Source organism: Neopelma chrysocephalum, unplaced genomic scaffold (assembly GCF_003984885.1).
Source record: "Neopelma chrysocephalum unplaced genomic scaffold, ASM398488v2 Primary Assembly neopelma1_22b, whole genome shotgun sequence".
NCBI classification, from domain to species: Eukaryota; Metazoa; Chordata; class Aves; order Passeriformes; family Pipridae; genus Neopelma; species Neopelma chrysocephalum.
The window spans coordinates 3923767-3949896 of NW_020897690.1; the positions used below are offsets into that span (position 1 = coordinate 3923767).

At 38.6% G+C, this 26130-nt stretch overlaps 1 protein-coding gene across 9 annotated transcripts; it reads left to right on the plus strand.

Annotated features, from left to right (window-relative positions):
• The first annotated feature begins 53 nt into the window (after positions 1 to 53).
• On the plus strand, positions 54 to 24012 carry CUNH18orf63 (chromosome unknown C18orf63 homolog). Of its 9 annotated transcripts, XM_027678285.1 has the most exons (15): positions 2360 to 2918; positions 3317 to 3486; positions 4140 to 4218; positions 5633 to 5689; positions 7048 to 7159; positions 8217 to 8258; positions 9111 to 9187; positions 10572 to 10681; positions 11299 to 11395; positions 11489 to 11574; positions 12118 to 12295; positions 13738 to 14808; positions 15792 to 15908; positions 17422 to 17509; positions 21844 to 21957. In XM_027678285.1, the coding sequence occupies exons 1-14, from the start codon at positions 2832 to 2834 to the stop codon at positions 17476 to 17478; spliced, it is 2340 nt and encodes a 779-aa protein (XP_027534086.1). In that variant the 5' UTR covers positions 2360 to 2831; the 3' UTR covers positions 17479 to 17509; positions 21844 to 21957. The 9 variants fall into 9 exon arrangements, with proteins under 9 accessions (XP_027534134.1, XP_027534123.1, XP_027534086.1 ...); XM_027678333.1 differs by lacking the exons at positions 2360 to 2918; positions 17422 to 17509 and adding an exon at positions 54 to 806 and having other exon boundaries at positions 21844 to 24010; XM_027678322.1 differs by lacking the exons at positions 2360 to 2918; positions 17422 to 17509 and adding an exon at positions 1157 to 1251 and having other exon boundaries at positions 21844 to 24010.
• Positions 24013 to 26130: the final 2118 nt, after the last annotated feature.

Consider the following 26130-nt stretch of genomic DNA (forward strand, 5'->3'; position numbering starts at 1 on the left):
GCGACCGCCCCGGGGGCGGGGCTTGCCCGCCGCCGCTCCGCCCCCCCACGTGACCACTGCTGGTCACGCTACCGGTGCAGGGGGCGCGGGCGGAGAGCGGTAGTGGGGTGGTGTTCGCAGGCCATAAACTGAGACACGTGAAGTTTAACCTCAACGTGAGGAAGAGCTTCTTTACGCTGAGGGTGGCAGAGCACTGAAACAGGCAGCCCAAGGGAGGTCGTGGAGTCTCCCTCTCTGGGGACGTTCCAAACCCACCTGGACACGTTCCAGTGTAACCTGCTCCAGGTGACCCTGCCTTGGCAGGGGGCTAGGACTAGATCATCTGCAGAGGACCCTTACAACACTAGCAGCTCTGGGATCCTGTGATGGCGCACCCACAGCTTCTCTGGGCAGCCCGTTCCAGTAGTGCTTCATCACCCCGGCAGTAAAGAATTTTTTCCTAACATCTAATCCAAGTTATCCTCGTGCCGCTGCGATAAGGCCGGCTGGCGCCCCGGCTGTGCGAAGTGCTGCCCGTGCCCGGCTAAGGCATCCCTGGCACGGGCAATGCCCACAACGCCGTGCCGGGCTGCCTTACAGCGCACACACGGCGCGGCTGTGCCCAGGCTCCCACCGCGCCGTGCCCGCCCGGGCACGCCGTGCCCCGCGTTCTGCCTCGGCCCGGCTGCCGAGCTTCCCTACCGGGAGGTCGCTTCCCACCTTCCCGGCGGGTCACGGCCGCCGAGCCCCGCCAAGCTGCGACCGCGGGACGGCGCCCGAAGAGCTGCCTTTCACCACCGCGGCTGCCGCCGGTCTTCCCTCTGCAGGTGCGAGCGGCAGCCTGCCGTGCCGATGAGGAGCACCCTTCCCTCTCCTGCCCAGTGTCCCACCAGGCCAGGCGCTGGCCGGGAGGTTACCCTCGCAGACCTCCCCGCCCTCGATTATCCAGGCAGGCGGGAGCGCCTGGAGGCGCCCGCGCGCGTCTGCCGCTGTTCCCGCGCAGCGCCGTGAGGTGATCCCGGCAGAGGCGGCTCCAGGAGCCTCCCTGCCTCGGCTGCTTCCTCACAGCTCCTCAAAACCTCCGGCTGTCGCAGGAGCCCCTCGCCGTGCCTTAGGAGAGCTCTCCCGCGGGCCTTGGAGAGAGGCTTCCCTGTGACAGCGCCCTGCCTCGCTGCCGGGTGGGCTGAGGGCTCAGGGAGCAGCGCCTTCCCCTCCTCTCGGTGAGGCTCTGTCCCCCGCCCAGCACCCTGTTTCCCCTCAGTTTTCTCTGAGGTAAAACATGTTTCCTTAGCTCTGGTCTCGGATGTGTTTGATGGCTTTGTATGTCGGTCCAGTACGGGTCCCCCCATTACCATGTCACGTCCACACACAACTTGGGTGCCTCAACAGCAGTAGTCTCGTGGATACGCTCCAGCGTGATTACAGGCTGGGTTGGGTTGGGTTTGGTTTGATTTGGTTTGAGCTTTTTTGTGGCATAGAATTTACCCAGCATGACCTGTCGCCTTTTCTCAGAGCTGGTGCTTACAGATGTTCTGTACTCTGTGTGTGTGTGCAGGACAGCTTCACTGTACCCCACCACCACCTTCAGGTCCTGCCTCTACTTCTTTACCGTCAGCCTGACAGTAAGAATAGCCACTGTCTCTCAGATTGGTGGTATTCTCAGCTTTAATAAGGAGACTCTTCATCTTCCAGGTTGTTAACTGAAAATTGCAAATATCGCTGCCAAGCTCTGTGATTTACCTGCCTTTTCTGACAGAAAAACAGCAATAGCCATTCTCTGACTTATGTTCTGTTCAGCTTAGTAGGAACTCAGAACAGAAACCACTTAGTAGGTGGTTTCAAGTTCACGTGTTGTGATTATTGGCATCTAAAGGTGTAATTTCTCCCACACACTTAAAGTTCTCGTACAGAAGGCAGTTGAGTTTATTTCCTGTGATTTATAACTGGTAGTTCTTTCTTAACTAGTAGTTCTGTGTTAACTGGTACTCCTCTCTTTATCCTCTCCCCTGATGGGAGAAGCCTTTTGCAAGCACTCTGTCCCATTAACTTTTAAGATGTCTGGGAAGATTTAACTTATGCATTATACAGCGAGTGGTTCTCACAGGGGAGTTGGCCTCAAACAGCAAGCAGGGCACGGTAGCATTGCAGCATGTGTTTTACAACATTGCTGGCACAAAAATCCCCAATAAACATTATGAAAGCAGAGGACTTGGGCTTTCTTCTCTGGGTTTGCAAAAAGACAAGATTTTTTTCTCATTTGTTTAAAATGGTCTTTTCCCTTGAACTGTAGCTTTTGGAGTTCCCTGATGAAGTGATAGTCTTGGCTGGCATCTTAAAAAAATCTTCTTTTCATACTTGTTGAAAAAACTTGAAATGTGTTTTCCTATAAGGGTAAGAAACAAGGAAACATGCTATTTTCTTTTAAATTACAGTTATAAAACATTAATCTTGTGATTTTTCTAGGATATGACTAAAGTTAATCTGTTTAATGTGTTACAGTGTAAGCAAAGCAAAATCAGAACAGTGGAATTATCTTTGACATTGGTCCTCAAAATATATTTCCAGTTCATAATTTTTTATCATGCTTTACAAAGTAGCTTTTCAAGGGAATATCTGGTGATTTCATAAAATTTGGAATCAAAATATTTATTGCTGTCTTAACTGCAATGGTGAGACCATTTTCCAAAAGGGTTTGGAGAGGGAAGAACTATTAAAACATCTTTTTCTGCTGTGCAGTGTTTATTCTTGGCTTTTCATAACAAGGAGACTTTCTATCTGCTTGTCTTTCATTGAAACACTTTGATTGAGAAAGGTGCTATTGTTAAAAGGTGTCTTTTAATTCAAATACTGAAATGTTATTTTTTTGTCATAAATATTACATTACAGCTCAGCCTGTGCTGCAATACATAGAAGCACACAACAGGTGTCCAACAAGACAGGTAAGAGCTACAACTTCATATTATTCCTACTGACATGAAGTTGTTTGTACTGCATCAAAGGATCACATTCTCAGTCTGAAATTCTGGATCCTTTTGGTGCTTTTTAGGAGGTTCCAAAAATTACAGAGGTGCATACATGTATATGCATGTACTCTGTATACTTTTGTCCTTGCCTCTAGTCTGAATATTTTGGCTTTTGTAAATAATGATTTTTTCAAGTATGATTCACTACATATAACAAAAGGATATTGAGCTGTTTTAATTGACTAAATTCTTGTATTTCCTACCTATTCTTAATTGGAAGATAATTGATTATTCATTTACTTAATGCCATATACTTATAAAGTTCTGTAAACAAATATTTGCCTTATAAAAATGAATTAATTTTTTATTTTAAGACCCGGGTGCTGCCTTGGGGCAATCAACTATATACCATGAATAAAACCATGCACCAGTCTCTGTTCTTTGTCAATGTACCAGAGCTGCAAAAACTCTGTGCTGCTACAATAACACTGAGTTCTCAGATACCAGAAGCTGAGACAAGGAGTACACAGATAAAAACTTGCAGGTAAAGAATTTTGTGGGCTATTATTTTCAGAAGCTGTTGGTGGTTGCTATTCAAATATTTTATTAGAAGTACTAGAATTAACTGTAATAAAATCAACAAAATTCTTATCAGTGGCAAGCCATACAAAATTATTTAACATAGAGTTTTTTTCTTGGGCAGGGGCCTTGCTGAGTGTTGGGGAGAAAAAACAAATTTCCATTAGGTTTTAAATTTCATCAGCTAAAACTAACAGGGGCCACATACATCAGATTAATAAATGGTTAAAATTAATCTGTGTTCACCTGCAAAAGTGGAATGCTTTATGTGGGCTGAGACTCAGTGAAAAGAATATTTGGAAAGCAAAAGTATGCTCCCTAACATTCACCATGCATTATGTCATTCCCTTTAATAGAAAAGAGGAGAAATGAGAAATTCTACCAAAAGTAGTGCTTTTGGAGGGTTCTGTTTATGTGCCAAATGCCTGTAGTCTTTGTCTTAGGCCACTGTGGGTCTTCTAGAGCAAGTAACTTGGACTAGTCCAATTTATTATACTGAACCACTGGAAACTTAATAAGAGTGGAAAGTATTATATTTGCAGAAGGTGAGGAAAATAAGCTGAGAAAATCAAGTGAGTAAAACTATTTTTTAATTTTTTTCTCTCTTTTTTTTAATAGACAGTTATTATTCCTGTATCAAGAGATCCTTTCTGCACCTATTACTGGAACACTGAATCAAATTTCAGTTGTAATGGCGGTCAGTATCACTGTGTAAATAAGTATCTGTAGTTACATGCTGCTGCAGATGTGCAGAATGCACCTCACTCAGAGAAGCAACAGTATGCTTTATTGAGGTAAAATAATAATTTGACAGATTTCGATGAGTTTGATGGAATTTAGCAAAGTTTTAACAGTGGCTTAACAAGGTTCAGCAAGTTTGATGGCAAGGTTTGCCTCCATAATTACTACATGGAAGAAACATACAAAGGAAAATTGTCTTAGAATGACTCAGAGAGAGAAGAGATGCAGGGAGTAACATGTCCTCCAGTTGAGTCATAGGTTCAGAGTGGACCCCCTTGCTTTCTGAACTCCTTTTTGGAGCCTAGATGTGGCTGGATCCAATCTTAGTCTTGGACTTGATCAACTGTTCAGTGGAATTATCCATACAATGTTTATAGTATCTGAGTAGCTGCATGGATTGGTAATGCTTCATAGTGTTAATTCAGCATGCTATCAGTCACTTACTGCAGATCACAGGTAAGGGCTCTCCTGGCCTTGAGTAAGGAAGGATCTCTTAGTTTCAGGTATGGAATCTCGAAACCTGAGAGGGGTCCCTGCTCAAGGGGAGGGTCACCTGCCATGCAGGCTAGCTGTTGTGTAGGTTGGCATTCAGGGAGAGCTCAAATTGAGCCCATCCTGATCTTAATATTAAAATGATGAAGGAGTTGGCTCTTAGTCAATTGTACAGATAAGACAGATGTCTTTGATTTAGTGCTGATATCTTGTTCTGTACTTTGGTTATCTTGTACTTTTGGGTTTCAAAAACACCTTTTGAAATATTTTTCAAGACACCTTCACTCCCTTGTACGTGAGCCAGGGACTTTCTAGCTTGCAAGTTCATCCCAAAGATGTGAGACCTGTTGCTTCTTGATCAGCCTGAACCAAACTACAGCTAGGGGTCGATTGTATTCTTACACATACATGTATGTTTCTCTAAGAAGTGTTTTGTTTGAGGATCAGGGAAAAGTAAAAATATTTAATTTAAAGTAAACTTTTATTTTTGTGCATTAGTGATGTAGAGAACACCTTAAGTCCTCTACTCTTTTGACTGAAATGGATTGTGAACCTTTTTGTGGAATGGAATGGGCTCAATTGGTAAGATGCCACCAAATTTGCAAGAAGAGAAGCAGAGTTCCGCAATTGTGTTTTGGGCAGACTTTTCCTTGTTTGTTAATGTATCTTCAGGTAGAAATGAGACTACACTATGACAGATGCCTGAACTAATTTTAGTTATCTCCTTTAAAATACAGGATAACATGTTTGCTTAACTATTCCGGAGCATGTTTCTCAAAGGCAAAGTCACTGTTGTACCAGAATTTAATTTACGATTTGGTAAAACACCTCTTAATTCCAGACACTTGATTTATTTTTTTTTTAATTGTTATTTTTAGATACCATTTTACAACTCAGGAATATGTCAAGCCTATGTAGAGAGACAAGGAGCTACTGTAAGTGCTGAAATATAACAGTTCTTGAGTCTGTTACACTTGCCTGCAATTGCTGTTGCCAGAGATGAGTATTTTTCATAGGCCATGCAATTTGAACTACAGAAACCAAGTTTCAGGTGAAAAAATCTGCCCCATAGACAAAATGCGTTTTATGAGTCTGGGTATCGTAAGTATACTTTGTCAGTTTTTAGAAGTTCTTGAACAGCTTCCCTAGATTTCTCAGTTGCAGTGGGATCCTGATCCTGCAGAGGGGCATTGGCAACCTGCCCTTTGGGCCAAAGCTTTCGGCTCTCCTACCGATCATCCCCTCCACCAGTGCCCCGTATATTCCCCAGCAGGGGATGTCCAGGCAGCTGAGCTGTCTCCCCATTCACCTTTGGGTTTACTCAGCCTGTATAGGAAAACAAAGCAAAAGCACAGAGAAGAAATGGAAACCCTGAGTTTAACAGCTGATATATTTTTAGTGCATTATGTGTATAATTTGCTGCAACATCTGTGGGGTTTATGAATGTATGTGTGGATGCACTAGAATTGCTGAGTCAAAAGACTGATTGTAATCAAAGCCGGTACCTGTCATAATTCACTGGAACAGCCAGTTGGGTGTATTTTTCTTTGTTCCAAGAACTGCAAATGCTTATCTGGAATAATAAGACATATACTGTTTAAATCTGCTTATCTCACAAAACTGCTTTATGTTGATATATACAGCTAACCTGTCATCGTTAGATTTTCCAACACCAGCAGATAAGAAGCACGAAGTATAGTTAATCACCATGATCTGCAAGTAGTTCCTTGCAGGATCTCACTAGAAACATCCCTCTGGAGATGTATTAGTTAAGTCTTTTTAAGCCATTATAATTAGTTTCTTGACCAATTCTTGACCAATGCTAATGGTCAAGAGAAAGCTCTGCAGGACAGACAGTCAGGCAAGTGGTGCTGCTGGGTGAGCAAAGCTACATTTATCTATTGTGATTGCAAGAAAACATCTCTGGTCTTGAGTTTGACAGCAGAGGTAATGTCAGTTTTGGATGTTGTGCCTATTGTCTGGAAAGAGTTGCATATCTAGTAAAGTACTCCAGATAGTTCAGTTGATCTTTTCACCAAGTCTATTTTCAGCCCTGTGAAAACATTATAGGATCTGTACTGCACCTTACTTTGACGCATGAAATCTAAATGCCTACATCAAATATTATTATTATTCTTTCCTCCTGTAGCTAAGTAGATTATGTGTGACATACACTAGGATTTGGCTCTAAGATGCAGTAGCAGTATATTTGCTTAAATTTTGACTGAGGCTTTTGAAAAAATCTGTTAAATTATTAATAATGTATGTTTCTTTTTTACACTTTTGTTATTAGCTGGAAGCACCACAAACAGTTACTCCAGACATCCTCCAAACCTGTCTCTCCTATACGCTTACAGCCAGACTTGCACCCAAATGGAACAAGGCTGGCCATCTCTTGGTGCAAGGTATTTGGCTCACCTGGGTCAGGGATCAAGCATTAGTTTTCAGTTTTTTATTGTTTCATTTATTTTCCATAATTTAATTTCCATAATTATTTCATTCATTATAATAAATGGTTTTGTTCCTTTGCCCTATTTTTTTTCTTTAATTGCGTCTTTATTGTTCCTTTATCTAAGTTCAATGATTCACGTTAATAAACAGAATGGACATGAATGGACATACCATTCACTTTTTCATCTTCATCCTTACCTTTGTAATAGATCAAATAATTATTTCAACTGAATGCAGTGTACCAGATCAATAATTTCCAAACCAAATATTGTTGGACAGTGAATGTCTTCCAAAAATTGGGCCTGTTTTTCAGATTCATGCTTTCAGCAGTGGCAGGTATTCTTCAGATCCTGTGGTGTCCTCCTAATAAGTAGAGCAATTGTATACATAATTTCAAATGTACACTGAGAAAAGTGTATATGGTGTTATCTTATTTCCAGCCACAATAATAACAGTATCCTATTCTCAGTATCTTCACAATATATGGCTCTCAAAATGAAATCAACTGATTCAGGAGTAGCAGCTAGAAGTAGAGGGCTAGATGGTACAAAGCTGATTGCAACAAAGGCATCACCGGCAGCAACCTGACCCTGATACATGCAGCTTGTCTAATCCTTTATGTTGCTAAAGCTGGGCAAAACATATTTGGTAAAATACATAGTAATACTATACAGATTTGCTTTTGATCCTGAGAAGTGTATTAACTGTTAGTCAATTAAAAAAAGTTCTATGTTCCTATGTCACTTAAAAATAGTTGCTCCTTACCAGGAGGAAAAAGCGATGTATAAATTGCTGTCCAGTAATATGCTTCTACACATATTTCTTTTTTATATAAGATGTTCATGAATCAGTGAAAAGTAGATAGAGCAGGTTTTCTCTCCTTAAAAGGAACGCACCTTTCAGCATTCCTGGCGCACGCGAACAAAACTGTGTGATTCCTATTTTTTTTTCCCCACAAAGACTTTAGACGTATAGTTTAGAAAATAATGCCTATCTATTTTATTTGTTAAGGAAAAGACTTTCTGTCTCATTCAGGAAGGCAAAATGCTGTTGGTAAGTACAAATTCTGTTAATGATAAACTTGAGAGAGCAAAGTATAATTAAATACTTTCCTACTGCCACAGTCTTGGCATTTGTGTCTTTGGTTTTCATTTTGAAATCACTTCTGTCAAAATACACTTGATGGCAGATGATGCTCTGTCTGTAATAGTTGTCAGCTCAACCGAACCTTTGAAAAATTACCCACAAAAAAGGTAATTTTAATGCTATTAATCTACAGCCATAGATTGAAATTTACCCATTTAAAGTTATGATTATTGTAAATAAATGCACTTGCCCCAGATGATGAGTCTTGCAAGTGATGTGAAAGTTTCATAATAATAGATAGGAAAATGAGCTATAGTGACTGTCAGTATGTACTATGTTTGTTGTTCACAAAAGTGAAGTCACAAAGCATGCTGTTTAGCTACTGCAAAAATTACAAAGTAATATTTTTATTCCTATATAAAAGGTCAAGGCTACATTTGGGGATATTGGAGCCTAAATTTGTAACAGGGACATATGTTGAGGAACTCAAAGCTGGGTAAAAGTTATGGAGGTGTGCCAATAAATGCATGCCTTGCTCATATAGTCTTTCCTATTGAAAGATAAGAGTATGAAGCATCCAGTTGCACATCCAGCCTTGAGTTTCTAGGGAGATGTACTGTACAATGGTAATTCATTATTATTTTTACTTTCATAGAAAATGCTCTTGGTTTTAATTTCCATGCTGAGAAAGTCTAGCCTTTTGATTTTCAAATGCAGCATTTTGACTAACAATTACCTTAAATAAATACCTGGGTTAGCTTTCTGCCTAACAGATCCACTGTAATTCAAAACAAGGCTTTCTGCTTTTTTTAATTTTAGTTGTAGACCTCAATGTGTCAGAGAGACAGCTTTGCATCAGTGTGGAGGCTTGCTGTATTCGTTTGCCACCCCCTGAGGTATAAGCCGGTTATATTTTCTATGACTGTGTTTGTCTTATTAATCTCTGTCTTCTGTTAGGTGACTTCCAATTAGCATGACAGGGATAGAAGTGCTTATTTCTGATTGCACTGAGACATTAATCATAGTCATTGACTATCTGCACCTGTTATAAGAGCATAACATCCATATCGTATCTATATTGATACATTCTAGCAAACATTATAAAATTGAGATTCTATAAGAGACCTTTCAAAAATGCAAACAGAATATAGTAGTGGAGTGTTTTGTAATTCTAGATTTCCTTCTAGCAGTGTTTTCTAGAAAGTATTCAGTCTTACTGTAATACATAGACAGTTTTTGAGTAACAACATTGAAGCTACCAGTGAGTTGTCAGCACCATGTTTGAAGTCCCTGTATATGATTATGTATATGATTATTATGGAGTCTGCTTCATATTCTTTGCAGCCTCCAAAGTACTGGAGCAGCCAGGACTATGCTGCTTGTAAGCATAATGAATAAATTGTTTAACAAGTCGTGGCTGAGGTTGAAAACTTACCATCCATTGTGACAGCCATGTCACCATTGGTGCATATGTCCATATAGGGTCATATTTGTCAGGCTTGCCAGTTTCTTCTAAAATTCTTTCTTAGAATAGAAGAATAAGATTTCTTCTAAGATGTGCTTGGGACAGCATAAGCATTAAAGCTATCTGTAGGAATCCAATTCCCAAACAACACAGACCAATGATGGACGTGATCATGATGTGGCTTCATTATCAGTTTGATCGTTTCAATACCTTTCTAAAACAGAAATGTCCAGATTTTCCTGTCAGTGAATAAACACAAACCCTGGTAGACCATAGGAAGATAAAATGTTTCTCGAATCTCAGTCTTTGATTGTCCCATAGAGTCAAATTTTGACATTGTGAAAATGTGTGGTGTTTTTTGATTTCTCAGAGGATGAAACTGCATGTCCCATTAATTCTGTCACTTGGATATTTGCACTTGACTAGGCAAAGTGACATACACAGTTACTAGAATGTCAAACATGGGTTTCTGATTTGCATTTTAAAAAATGTGCATGGAAGTAAGACAGCTCTCAGTTTGATAAATTCCTGTACTCTTACTTACGAAAGCATTTCAAATAAAGTTTAAATATCACTGATTTAAATAAACTTTAAACCTTGTACTTGTATAGCTTACGGAAGTGTGGGCTCTAAAATAAGATAATGTGCAATTTGATAACAGGAATATCTTCTAAAATAATCAGTCTGTGAGAGCTGGTAAAAGAAAAATAATGTATTAAGCTTCAGTGTATTGAGATACACAATTACTTTTGAAAATTTTAGTTTTGGATGACTGTAGAAATATTTCAAAAGAACTTTTTTTTTTCTTTTTTAAGCTGGGAGATTTCGATATTTTAGAAAACACTGTAAAGCTGTTTGACAGCAATGAAAATACAGTTATTCACCAACATTCCATATTAAGTAACTGGTGCTATGTCTTGCCAAGGTAGGAATCTGTTTACATTTCAGCAGAAATAAACACTTCCTGGAATGCTTGCCCTACAAACTGTGAACTTGATACTACTGATAAGAACACTTCTGTTTTGCGGTCTGTTTTACATTCAGGAATCTTTTTTTTTCTTTTATTATCTCAATGTTATGGAAAATGAGAAAAATTAACTGATGAATCATAAATTACACATTTAAGTATTAGTTCAATTTTGTGCTACTTCTGTTGTATGCAAAAGCATCATTTTTTCTCAAATATAATTTTAGCAGAAAGTGTCAATTTAAAGAAAAAATATTTCCATCATTGCCACAAACTATTTTTATGTATGCTTTTTCATCATAAAAATATGAGAAGCAATGATATATTTGCTTTTTTTCTATATTCACTGGTAGTGAGTATTACAGACAAGATAAATTAGACTTGTAGATGCCAAGTTCTTTTCCACACTTCAGGAAGTATTGCTATTGTTATGTCATAAACTTATGAGCTAAATGTCCTGAAAACAAAAATAATCTGTAAATACTTTGAATGCCAAATTATTTTTTTTTTCCAAAAGAAAATCAGCTGGATTTTTTGACACTCATTCTAAGCATCCCTTCTTTACCTGTGCACAGCATGAAAATGGGTCAAATCATAAACATCAGCCATATAATTCCTTCAGAATCTCCTTTCCGTTCATATAAAGAATTTCAGGTGCACTGGAAGAGTTTGGTAAGAAACATATACAGTTTTCATTTTTCACTCCCTTTTTTGTGCCTATTGAGTTTGTATTTGTAATACATATTTGTGTTTGGTTTTGTGAAGTATGGATATATTCTTCCTGAGGATCTTGAAGAGACAAAAATATACTTGAGTGTTTACTTCAAACCAATAGGGGAAAGGTTCTTCACGTATCCTTTCAGAATATATTTGTTACATTTCCTCTACTACATTTCTAGCAAAGCTCTGCTTTTCATTTTTGAGTGCACCACATTTTCTTCTTCATACTTTTATAGAAGCCAGTAGAGAATTGTTTCACTGGACAAATTGAAACAAAATATTTAGTCAAGTCTCTGTCAAAGTGTTGAATAATAGTCAAATGGAGCCATTTCTGTAAACGTAATAATGCCACTCTAAATGGTGATGTAAAAGAAAGAGTTAAATTCCTGTAAAAACATGCCCAACAAATATTTGTTTTAAAGAGAATTTTCCTGCCAGGAAAGACTAGACTAAGGATTACTTCTACTGAGTAATCTTTACTACTGTAGGTTAGTATGGTATAGTCATGCTGAAGTCCTGTAACTTTATAAGCTTCAGTCCTGTAAGAAACTAAATGCTTTTTTTCACCTTTTTAAAAAAGCTTTAGACCTGTTCATGCTTTCTTCTCAACGAAGATGATTAGTAATTATAGAAACATAAAGAAACTTGTTATGTATCCCTTAACACTTATTCAGGTATCCTTTAAGTTGCGTTCGTAGTCAGCCAGTGCAGTATTTCCCTAGAACAGATGCAGAAAGTGTAGTGAACTCTTTTGTTTCTGACATGAAGAGCAATTTTTCACAACTGTGTGGATTCCCAGTGAAGATGACAAGTAAAGCATTTTATGGTACACAAGAACTCTCCAGGGCTCCGGTGGGTGTGAGGCTTTTTTATAAACATATTGATGGTGTGTGCTTTTTCATGGTATGAAGTGGTCTTTATCATATTCAGAGCACAGTAAGAGCATATAACTGTGCTTTTCACAACAAATAACTATCAATCCTGTAACATTTAATTAAATGTGGAAGGAAAAATTACATTGTTATTTGCCATTGTTATTATTCATATCACAAATACATTAAAAAATTGGACTTGGTGTTATCAGTATTTGCAATTCTATAGATGCTTTTTAACAGTTGGATATCCAGAACTTTCTCAGCTCTCTTCCATAACAATAATAACAATTACATTATTGTTATTATTACTACTACTATTACTATTATTACTATTACGAGGGCATGTAGTGACAGAACAATAAGGAATGGCTTTAAACTCACAGAGGGTAAATCTAGATTAGATATTAGAAAGAAATTCTTTACTGTGAGGGTGGTGAGCACTAGCACAGGTTGCCCAGAGAAGTTGTGGATGCCCCATCCCTGCAAGTTTTCAAGGCGAGGTTGGATGGGGATTTGATCAACCCCGTCTAGTGAAAGGTGTCCCTGCCCATGGAAGGGGAGCTGGAACTAGATGACCTATGAGGTCCCTTCCAACTCAAAGCATTAATAATAATAATAACAATAACACTAATAATAAGTGCATAACATATCTATTATGTAATTATATATAATATATAATTAATTATTGTTAATAATATAACAATATTAATTTTTAAAAAGAAAGTTCTGTGAACTTAAGCATTTAAAACCAAGCTGTAAGATTTGCTCCATGTCTAGTGTTGGAAAGGAGGTAAGTAATCAAAACTCCTTTAATTTGAGATTGTGACAAAGGCTGAGACTCAAGTTTCTTCAGAAGTAGTGAAAGAAGAAATGAAGTAATTAATTCTGAACAAAGAATAGTGACAGAAGTTGCAGAGTTTCTAAAATACTATAATCCTCTTTCAGAAAGCAGTTCCTGTTTATGTGTCTTCAGTGATCAAAGCCAGAATGGCTCCTCTGTGTCATCTGCAGTTTTTATAGACATCCAAACTGTCTTTTGCTTAGAATACAGATGCTTTTAGAAGTCTTAAGAGACAAGGAGCCCTGCCAATCAAACCCTGTGCAGACCACCTCAAAAGGGGTAGACGTTATCCAGTTGGAAAGCACTAAACCAAGATGATGACTGTAATTTAAATTTGTTTCCTGCTGATAAATACGATATTCCAGCATAGTTTATAAACAAAGAACTGGAGGCGATGAAAAAAAAACCTTAATTTATAGTGACAACTAAATGTTGTTTAAAAATATAGTAATTCTGATTCAAAACAGGAAAATGTGTGCTTATATTGTGATGTGTATTAGGTTGATATCATATCGTGATGCACTATCCGACTTTTTAAATCCAGTTCATTCAATTTAACAACTCTTGTTTTATTGCAGGAAATAAAATCTAAACATATGAAATTGGATGGTGAGATGGTTTGTGTAGTATCTCTAACGCAGGCTCCTCCAAGGAAACCGACTTTGCCTAGAATTCCTTCACCGTGCAGTACGGAAAACAGCCACTGGATGGAGCGTTTGCTCAAAGAGCCAGGAACACGCAGTTTTTCGAGTAGCAGCGAGGGTGCAGGAGAGGTTAGCATTGAAGCAGCAGAGAAATCAATGAATAATAAGCAAATACCGGGAGTATCGGAGTTACCAGTTGCGAAATCTTTAGGAATACCCGTAAACTCAGCCTTTGAACTCTCTCACCCTAAAGTCAGCAAAATTATACCAATTTTCAAAGGAAAGTTGATGCAAATGAACGGGAAGGCCACAAATCAAATGGATAGGAAGAAAAGGGAAAATGCTGAAAGACCAATAAAAGTTATGGGTGTTTCATCTTCTGTGCTGACTGTGCACAAGTCCAGCATAACTCAGGTTTTCAAACAAGTTCAAAATTTGCCAGTCAAAAATCCTACTGACAGTAACATATTTCAGGTGATGAAAACAAAAACACACACAAAACATGGTACACCCATATTTCAATGGAAAACAGAGTCTGGTGGACAAAATACTAATTCTGATTTTTCTGAAAACTCAACTTCAGGTGGGAATTCAAGTGAAGTCAACCACAAAAAGGCAAATTCTCCTTTCTTTCTTAAGAATGTTGGGCCAGTGCTTCAGAAATCCAGCACCGATCTGAGTCTGAATGCATATGATTCTCCTATTTCCAGTGCAAGAAGGGGAAAAAAGTTTGCAAGTCAAAATACCCTGCAAGTTCTTGAGGAACAACTCCAGTCAAAGGAAGTACACTCGCATATTTGTAAATTAGACAATGAAATTACAAATTCCAGTTTATCGCTGCAACAAACAAAGAGATCAAATAAAGGAGAGGGGTTAAATATTCATGAATCTGTCTTCAAAGATATAGTTTGCATTGCCAGAAGTGAAGAAAATGAAGCATCACGCCATTCTAAGGACTATATCACTAAGACAACCAGTCATCATTCCAGATCTAATTTTGAACAGGTACAGTAAATAACAGGGCTCATTCTTACTGCTTCTCACAAATTCAGTATATTCAAAAACAACGTTAAGCAATAAAGAGCATGACTTTCATCATGTTCAGCCATCATTCTCAATATGGTTTTCTAAAATTCTACTAACTAATGTTTTCAGCCACTGCTGTTTTTTTTCTGAAAGGGAAAATGATTTACTGTGTTATGTGAGACACACACTACTATTATGTGGGACTTTTAAGGTGGGATAATTTGTTTTTCTTTGTTTAAGACAGTTTATCAGTTTATCAAGATCTATGTGAGGTTAACATGGTAAAATTGTTTGGTGTTCAGTCTGTCTTCATATGAAATCATATTAATGGAGTAATTCCTTCCTCTCAAACTTCAGTTGTGTAATGCTGACAGCGGTTGTGTGTAAGGCATTGTGCCATTAGACAAACATGGAAGTTTTGCAAACGGAAGTTTAATTACAGTTTCACAAAAAGCACAAGTTGCAACAGGAAAAAATCCTGCTGGACATAAGGAAAAAATTTTCAGAGTGAGAATGGTCAAGTACTAGAACAAGTTGCACAGAGGGGTTTTTGAGGTTGTTAGCCTTTCAGATTCTCAGAATTTGACTGAATAGGCCCAAAGCAAGGTGATCTATTTTTGAAGTTAGCTCTGTTTTGAGTAAAAGTTATGATTACATGACAGCCAGGGGTACTTTACAACCTAATTTTTCTATGATTCTCTCTGCATTTCAATAAAATAAATACCTGAGGTGATTGCAGTACAGTTTTAATGAGGATGATATCCCATGTATTGGGCACACGGATGAAATGTCCTGTGCTTATCACTTTTTTCATCCATAACATGTAATTTGGTAGAGTATCTCAACTTCGTGCTATGAGGGCACCTTTTGAAAACATAGGTAATTTTAACAATTAGAAAACTTGTTCAAACTTTTGTGCGGTTTTTTTTTGCTAATGAAGATATAAACTTGTATACTTTCAGATGATTACAGGGAACAAGTATCTGACATGTGAAACACTGACCTCAGAACTGACTTCATCAGTCAAGGAGAGCAATATGGAAGAATCTGTAAAGAAAGGTTGTGCCAGAAGAAGACAGGTAAAAGCCCCCCTTGATCCAGTCCAGAAGGACCTAAATTAAGCGACAAAAAGGAAATCTAAATTTTTTTCATCTTAGCATGTTCCAGGTAAAACAGGCAAACTAAGAAATCTTTTTGAGCTGGTTCTGAATAAAACTAACCATAACCAGGATAAAACTAACATTAACCATTGGTTATGATACTGTTACTTCAGGCCTTCATTTAAAATGTTTGTCTCCAGAAAAAGACACTACTAAAATGTTTAATGATGTTACTGTTTCTGAAGCAGTTCTTCTGATTCTACAGAAAACATAATGCTATGTAATGCCAATATAACTATGGGCATTGTCAATGGCTCTGTAAGTATCTCATTTGAAGGGCTTGATTTCAGCAACGTTCTGTAGAAACTGCTTTGTGTTCTGTTAAGCTTTTAAAGCCCAATACAAGACAATTCGGGAAGTTTTAACTGTAATTAAAAGAACACACTCTGTTCTTTCAGTGCAGTTCATAAAAGGGCGGTACAGCAACCCCAGGGGCCTGCTGCAGGAACACAATCATACACTGGAGCTCAAGCTACAGCAGGGAAGAGAGGAGTTGGTGTGGGAAGCGCCAGCCCAGCTGCTCTGAGCTGGCCCCATCCAGCTGCAGCTGGGAAAGGCCCTGCCACAGGGCCACAACTGAGTCACTAGTTACAGACCCAGCACTGCAGTGCTACAGCAATAGAGTCAATCTCATAAAGAGAAGAAAAGTAGCAACTAAAAATAACTGTGGTCATTAGAATAGCAACCCCAGGGGTCTGAGTACTGAAGGGAAACTTCCACCCCAATACAAAGGACAGTGCTCCTTCCCCATTCCAGAAGTGCTGCCAGACCAGCTACAAGTTCTCTGCTTATCTGGTCTGCCCAAGTTGCAGAGGTAGTTCCATGCTCACAAGCCCTACTGTGTCTGAGTCATTCCCAGAGGCAGGCAAAGGACTAATTTTGGAAAGTGTCAGGACACAGCAAGTTCTCACTGCCTCCCTGCCACAGTCAGTGCAGCGCTGCCACTGCTGGACTTAAGTGAGGTGGATGCACAGCTCTAGGGAAATTTCAGCTGGAGTCTCAGGAATAGGAGAGGGACTCGTCTGTTCACTGGGGTAGGGATGTACTCTCTGGTGCTCGTCAGTCTGATTCCTCCTCTCTCTGGATTAAACTACAATGGCACTAACTGGAGACACTGCTAAATACTTCTCTGCAGAGTAAGCCTTAGTCATTATATCTCAAGTTTGGACAACCAAGTTGGTTTTGGAAGTCATGGTTGCCAGCATGTAAAAGAGTATTTTCCCAGTAGCTCTGATCTTAATTATTTAACCACTGTACATATAAACATACTTTAAATTATATTTATATTGAAGAATAAAACCTTTTATTAATTACTTTGCATTCAACTAAGCATTCATGAGAAACAACTTTTTTAGTTGAACTGTTAACTTAGTATTACTGCTTTGTTTGCTTTACTGGTTTTTGCCTCTTTTGTTTGTTTGATTGTGAGCAGAAAGAAGAAAGTTATTCAAAGTTAAGAATAGTCAAAAGAAGTAAGCCTTCTACTTAGGATGTTCTGGAGTACTGAAAGAAAACTCTGGGTATGCTTATTACAAATTTTAAATATTTTTCTTTTATTAAAATAATATCACATGTCTGTAGTAGTTCCTACTCTTATGGATTATGATGATGATGATATCAGCTGTCTACAAAGGAATCACTTTACTAAAGAAATGGCTTCTAGAGCAAAATAATGAGGTAACAGAAGCTAAGTTTCATTGGACACTGACAAATAAAGCTTTGCTTTTTTTTGTGAAACAAGCAATGTTAAAAAAAGACATTTTGTACTTACTAGTACTTAGTGTTTGGATTAAATTTATTTTGATTGGCTTATTTTCTCTCAGATTAAAATAAACCTGGTTTTTGTACTTCAGTGTTTCATTTGAATCTGAGCTGCAGTTAAAACCATAAACCATGCAACTGAAGCTATGTGTATCATTTGATACCGTTTCATGAAATGGGGTGGATAAATGCTTTTGTGGTGCTGAGATCTAATCAAAGGACAAGACTGTCTGTCATATAAACTGAATAAATATAGTTTTGTGATGAGATATTTCAGCCTACATCATGAGTGGTTGTTGATCGTAGTCTTGCAAGATAGAACAACCTTGACCTTTGAATGTTCCTTTGAATTTTAAGGACATATATAGCATAAGAGTCACACCAGTTTTAATGCCCTAATGCCTATCACAAATTATCAGTAGTAAAACATGCAGGAAGGAGTAGCCTATACAGTTAACTGTTTCAGAGATAAATAGAAGTATATTTATTCAGAAGAAAATATTGATGTAAGCAAGATGGTCACACAGACACAACAGCACAAAAATGTACATTACACAAAGCAAACAGAAAAACAGAGAAATAAAGAAGGAAAATATAACCTGTGCATCTTTTAATCTGGCTTTTGGCTTCAACATATGTCCTTCCTTTCTTTACGTGAATATATTTCTTCCAGTGAACATATATATCAGTTTTCTGCTTTTCCTAGAGAAAGTACATTGTATGGATGGAAGCTTTCCATCTATGACCATCATACTTCAGTGTTCAGCATATTCTACTCCTGGGTCTTGCATTTCACCTGTCCTGCTTCAAGCCAGGCAGTTCAGGCATGGTCCTCCTTCAGAGGTGATATGTTTTAGTGATCAGCATAGATATTTGTAGGTTCAAAGTCTGTGACTTTCACTGAGGACTGATGAACAGAAATGATGTCTCTGCAAATGGTCTGAACTTTACTTTTTTTTTGCTCTGTTTTTTTTTTTTTTTATTTACAAGTTAAATGCTGCAGGGTCAAGTTGCTCATGGTAGGTGATGCTTAAACCCTTGAGAGGAAACAGTGTCTTCTGTAAAGGGTTTAAAATATGATTTTTAAAAATTCCTCTGACAGGAGTTCTTCACTGGTGTTGATTTAAAAAGAAAACCAGAGCTAAAATAACTTCTGCTGTTGGGTGGGTGCCTACATATTTGATTCTGAAAAGCTTTGCTCTGAATTCCTCTACTATGTATTACTGCACATGTTTTCTGAGTGCATGTTTTCATTTGAACACTTGAGAATTACTTGTAAGTTTTCACATTTTACTGTGTACTAGGATTTATGGGTAAGAAGGCTTTACAATGGAATTCCATGATGTAGTCAGCAGAAAGGACTTGGTTCTATAACTCATGACAACAAAATCATTTTTACTATTATCTTGCAGCAAGGGTCAGTTTTTATGACTGATGTGCCAGGTTGCACAGCCTCGTGACTTATCCAGGAAATCACAGCATTATCCTAATTTTCTTTTTTTATTTTGCTGGAATGTGTCAATAAAACAACGTGAGAGAAGTATTTAACATTTTAAGAAGCTGAATGTTTAACTCTAATACTAAATCATTCTCATTCATTCTGGTTTTGCCCATATATAGACAATCCCCCACTCTCTGGGGACCGACTCGGGCTTTTCTTTGGCGTAAAAGGAGTAGCCAGACATTAAGCATATTTAGGGGCCTGGACTACGCTGGGTACATTGTTTTTTTCCAAGGCCATGCAGATTGGGCCATTGGAACCTCTAAGGCTGTTGAAGTGTCCAGGATGTGGAGTGGGGGCAGGGTATCTGCTGCTGTGTGAGTTCTATAGAGTCTGTTGGGTAAGTTGTCTAGGTTTTCATTGAATTTAATAGGAGTTTTGACATTTAACACATATGTAGACTGGTACAGGTAGGTGGTCTAAATCTGGAGCTCAAACGCACCACAGGAGTAAGACTTGAATAGTTATGCAGTGTGAATAAAGACCTGCATGAAAACAGAGCTTGCAGAAAAGGTTTAGAGATTCTTTTTAAGCTGTTTTATATTTGCAGTCAGAATTTTTTAAAAAGTCTCCATGCTTACTCCTTTATTCATGAAAGTCATCCTATCATTTTCAAGGTCAAAAACTACTGTGAAAGGGAAGTTTGGCTTCTAAGACCAATCATAAGAGCAGAGCTTCCAAATGACAGTATATATGAGTACAGAAAGATTTTTTTAGAAGAAGGATTTGCATCATCACAAATGTTGGTGCAAGAACAGACATATCACTGAAGGTTCCAAGCCTTTTCCACCGATCTGCAAAACTCTTCCTGTTGTTCTGCTCCTTATATTGTAGTGAGATACTGACCTTTGGTTTTCATTGCCAAATTTCATTTAGCAAATGAGAAGATGCAAATTCATCACAGATAATAGTAATAATAGTAGCATTTCACCTGAAAATATTTGCTGCCATTACCGGAAGAATATTGTATGAACACAAGATGAAGGCAGGAGACCCACACAACTGGAATTACAGAACAATTCTCAGTAGTTTTGGCCTGAGAACTATTGGACTGTTTCTTCTACAAGGTGTATTCCCCAAGGCAACATTTAGGAATTTATCTTATAATTTGAAGGGCACTATACAGACATTTCAACAAAGCCATCTTTCAAATGCATTCTTGATGTGAAAGAGTAGGCTAAAATGATACCTTTTGTACATAATGAAAATATTTAGGGTTTCATTGAAAAAAGATTCTGAAAATGCTCAGTCTTTTGATGAAAAAGCAATTTCATAGAATCATAGAATCATAGAATAGGTAGGGTTGGAAGAGACCTCCAAGATCATCAAGTCCAACCCCTGATCCAACTCCAATTACTATATCATGGCACTAAGGGCCACGTCCAATCTCTTTTTAAAAACCTCCAGGGATGGTGAATCCACCACCTCTCTGGGTAGGCCGTTCCAATGCCTGATAACCCTCTCTGTAAAGAATTTTTTCCTAACATCTAACCTAAACCTCCCCTGGCAGAGCTTGAGCCCATGTCCCCTTGTCCTATTGTTGGTTGCCCGGGAGAAGAGACCAACCCCCGCCTGGCTATAACCTCCCTTCAGGTAGTTGAAGAGAGTGATGAGGTCGCCTCTAAGCCTTCTCTTCTCCAGACTAAACAACCCCAGCTCCCTCAGCCTCTCCTCATAGGACTTGTGCTCAAGTCCCTTCACCAGCCTCGTTGCTCTTCTCTGGACCCACTCCAGCACCTCAATGTCCTTCCTGAACTGAGGGGCCCAGAGCTGAACACAATACTCAAGGTGTGGCCTCACCAATGCAGAGTACAGGGGAAGGATCACTTCCCTGCTCCTGCTGGCCACACTGTTCCTGATGCAGGCCAGGATGCCATTGGCCTTCTTGGCCACCTGAGCACACTGCTGGCTCATGTTCAGCCTCCTGTCGATCAGCACCCCCAAGTCCCTTTCTTTAATGATGGGGGAAAATTTCCTAATCAAATCTAGTAGCAGAAATAACCTTTGGACTGTTTTCATTAGTAGGTTGTTGGTACCTAAGTACTTGACACATACTCCAAAAAAATAGGTGCAATCATAACATTATTTCTGTTATCCTATCCATTTTTCATTGCTGCAGGATTTTTCCAGGTAATCTAATTTACTGTGTGGTTGACCATTTATAAATGCTAAATAATAGTTTCTTAAGATTCTGTCTCTTCCTTTCTTAGAGAGTTAAGATTGTAGTTTGGCTACCTGACCTCAACTGGCTAAGAAGATGTGGATAGACTTCTGCAATTTAAGTTCCTTCTTCCAACACCACAACTGACCGTAATATTTTGAAGGATTTAAATTTAAAAACTCAGACTTAAGAGGAAGGATAAAGCTGTGCATGGTACCATAGATTTGTCAAGAAGAAAATTCTCTTTTGTTCTGTATTAAAAATGCAGACATTTAATGTGGATGCCCTAAATCCAGACTTTGTAAGCAGAATGCAAATACAAATGTGGAACTACAGAAACTTTTTATTCCCTGCATATTAACCATACAGTTCTGAGTTGTCTTTTGGTTTCTTCTATGATCTAAACTTTTTCTATGTTTTTCTTCATTCAGGTTTCCAAGAGGGCATACTTGAGGATCTTTGAGCTTTGTGTATTTAGCTCTGTTTGTCATTGGTACCTGTTTCTTCATGAAAAACTGAGTGTTTAATACAGTTAAGTGAATCCTTGTATCAGCAACTTCTCCAGACAGTTCAGGTTAATAAGATTCTAATGAACTTAAAAATTTAGCTAAATTGTTTAGTTTTGAATCACATTATATCTGTCCTAGTACCTGCTTACACAGTTAATCATTCTTTCAAGTTATTTTGATGTTTCAAGTCTAGTTTGTAAAGATATAATATCTAATTCTTTCCTATAATATCTGGACCACTTTGTTTCATCAGTAAAACATTCCTAAATAAGTTTTCCTTGTCAAGTCAAATGCTTAGAAAATAAACAATAATTTTATTCTAAGGGGAATAATCTGAAGACCAGGTTTGATTAAAGCTTCATTAATTCTTATTGTAATTTTTGACGAATTTTCAGAAATGAAACTGCTCTGTAAAAGGCTTAAGTTTAATTGACAAGCTATTCTTCAGGAGTTTATGCAGAATATGTAGTTGCCCTTTGGTTATTTTATCACCATAAGTGTATCTTCAATGACCTACTTGAAGGTGCAGTTACAAATATAAACACATATATATGTTTGTTGCCCCATAATCACTGTTTAAAAGTGAACATTATTACATTACCTGGAACATAAGGATTCAACGTCACCCTAGCTCCTAAACTCAAGCATTATAGAACTGAAGTTTAACACTTGTTTTAGATACACATTTGCAAATCTTTTTTTCCTAAAGGAACGGATAAGGTAGAACTTTATGTGCTTTATGAAAATTTTTAATGTTTATATTGTCATATCTGTATTTTTATTTGCCTCATTTTTCAAAGCAGGATTTTGCCCTACTACTATGACAACTTTTATTTTGTTTTGTTGTGGAGTTTTTTTGAATGGTGGCTGCTAACATAGCTTAAATTTCATGGTGCAAGTGTTTAAAAGGAAGTGGGCACTTCAACAATGTGTCATTTTCTCATACATAATACAAAAACATACAAGCCAAGACAAATACCACAAAATTTTGAGCAATATGCAAGAAATCAAATTGTATTTACATTCTCTCTGGAAATTGGTATATAAGGCTAATTTTCAAATTCTGTGGATTAGTTACTCTTTTATAGATTTAACCTTGTGTAATTGATCCTTTACTTGTCCTACAACATGGTAAAGCCTGTAGAGCAGTTGCACTTCTAGCGTGCTATATAAATTAGTGCTTTACCTAATCTGTTTCCTGTTGTTGCTTTTAAAATGCTGCTGGTTGCCAACATTTGCCTTGTATTATCACAGAAGTAATTTTGCCCTATTCTTGCATTTTCAAATGTTTACATTGTTTTGTTATCTGTTATAATACTCAAAATACAGAAAATTTAATTATTGCAGATCCAATGTTTTCCATTTAAAATAAACTATTGAATTACTCATGTGTGCTAAATTGCGAGCTACTTCCTAGTCTAAACTTTGGGGGAGAACCCTGCTATTTCACCCACCCACCCACTCCTTGTAAATGCATGGGAAGGTGTTGATAGTGACTAGAACTGTGCTGGGTGCAGGAGTGGTGCCGATGGAAATGACACCAGTGGGGAGGAAGGATGAGTGCTGTGACTGCCTTGGGAGGATTTGGGGATGCTGAAGGGACCTTCACTGCTGCCCTACCCTTCACTGTTTATATGGAGGGATTGTAAGAGCTCACCCCACTTTCTGCTTTTAATCAGTTCTTACTAACTGGGCAGAATATCCTCACTTCTGGCAGGTATATGAACCTGCCAAAGGAACCCTCAACATCTAAGACCACCTGGAGCCCCCACATGTGATGTCTACTGGCTTGATTTCTCAAGATTTAAGAAACAGACTCCTCCACCTGCCCGAAAATATATAAACGTACATCAGGAAGAAGTGAAAATGTAAAAGGTTAAAACAATCCCCAGGTGTGAGATACTGGTAAAGATATCAACTGTCAGAACCTGCCCTTTGACATCTGCTGGGTTTTACAGTGTTTTATAGCTTTTCCATCAGTTTTCAAATCATCTGATTCTATGTCTAAGTCAATTCAGATTTACATTCACAAGAGCTTTCTTTGGCCACTGTATCGGAGGATTTGTCGAGTTGAAGTATTCATAACGAATTCACAATATTTAGCAAATATGCATTTCCAGAGAGTGATCTTCTCTCACATATTTTCGTAAGTTGACTGTTCTTATCCTCTCTCATATTCACAGATGTAAGCCAGAGGGACTTTTAATGTGCTTTAAATTGGCATATGCACAAGTGCTCTGTCAAATATGAACTTAGAAGCTTGCAAATTGTCTTATAGGTGCTTATAACTGCAGGGAAGCTTGTTGTTTAGCTCCTTTAGTGCCAGAGTCATACCAGCTTGTGGTTCAAACCAGATGGTTTAAAAAATACTCTGATCAAGACCTCTGAAAGTACTATGTCACCATATCACAAAGGAATTAAGTAAATACATCAATCTAAGGACCTTGGGCTGCATGGTTTTTTTGCATCAATATGCTCATCATGTCCTCATGGAGAACCCTGAACTGAAGAAATGCGGCATCTCCTGTGCTAGTTCAGGAAAACATCTCATCGCATCCCTAAAAATGATAGTGTGCTGTCTCTTTGCAAAACTGTGTGGTTCTGCTGGCCCGTGGACAGCACAGAGCAGCAGCTCAACCTCTCACCTAAAAATTTGCAGCCAGGATGAGCAAGTATGTTTTCCCTGGGATCTGTGCAGAACTTGATGCAAACTCTGAACAGCTTAATCCCCCCAGGGTAGCATTAGAATCTGGGACAAGGCAGTCCAACTTTGCTGGAAAATATGTGAAAATTGTTCCCAAAGAGCTTACAGATCCACCAGGAACACACGTAGCTTCTTGCAACATTTTTTTTATTGTTCAAAACTGTGACAACAAATTTCTTATTTAACCCAATATGAAAGGGATTCAAGCTTGTTCCAGCAAGAGCAGTTCAAAAGTACTGAAGACTAATATGTCTGATCTTCTTGCAGGAAGCTCTTTGTCTGGGATTAAATAGTTGCTTTCAGGAACAGAAAGTTTCGTTCCAGTGAGAGAACAGCCAAATATGTGTGTAAATATAAATATATATATATATATATATATATTCACACATGTATTTATGTGTATTAGAGCACATGTGTGTGAATACACACATCCATACCTACAGCTGTGCTTAATTACAGATTTTTAAAAAATATGGTGTGGGTGTGTAACATGAAAATTTTATTTCTAGTACAGACAGTTCAGATTGGGCAGCAGCATTTAGTAGTTCCCTGTTGCCAAGTACCAGAGGGTGGTGCAAGAGAGAGAATTTTCATTTTGTTGTCCTGATTCCCTTGTCCATGATGCAGAATTCAATTTACATTGACAGGAACAGGCTGCCAAAGCCTAGCTGGTTTTAACTGTGCTGAGCCTAATTAAGTACTATTAAACCATCAACTGCTACATAAATAAATCAACAGTTAGCCAAGTGTGCTGCAGCTTGCAGGGTGGCTATGGTACGAAATCTTGGGTGATGCCAATTCAGTAATGAATGTAAAACTTTCACTCTTTTCTACATGCCAAGGACATTCCAACCTATTCCAATATGTTGGTCTGCACACTGCAGGTGTGCCTGTGAGTTGGTCACCTGGGTCGATGATCCGAAGTTGAACTTTAACATAAATATACACAAAGTATATTGTGGTTATGTGCTTCTCAGCTTCCACAGTCCAGTGAAATGCATTTCCCTTATTTATGCATGGTATTGCAGCACAGATTTTAGAGAGAATGAACATTTGTCTTACAAAGCGGCTGGCAGACTGTCTCAGCTCAGCCACTGAGTAGTGCTGGGGAATGGAGGCCAGCAGGTTGAGGGAGGGGATTTTCCCCTATTCTGCTCTCACGAGACCCCTCCTGGAGTGCTGCATCCAGCTCTGGGCCTACCAACATAAGAAAGACATGAACCTGTTGGAGCAGGTCCAAGGGGAGGGCCGCTAAGACGATCAGAGGGCTGGAGCATCTCTGCTATGAAGACAGGCTGAGAGTTGAAGCTGTTCAACCTGGAGAAGAGAAGGCTCTGGGGAGACCTCAGGCCGCCTTCCAGTACCTAAGGGAGGACAGTGAGAAAGCTGTAGAGGGACTGTTCACAAGGGCATGCAGTTATAGAACACGGCATTATGCCTTTAAACTGACAGAGGGGGGGCTTAGATTGGATATTAGGAGGAAATTCTTCACTGTGAGGGTGGTG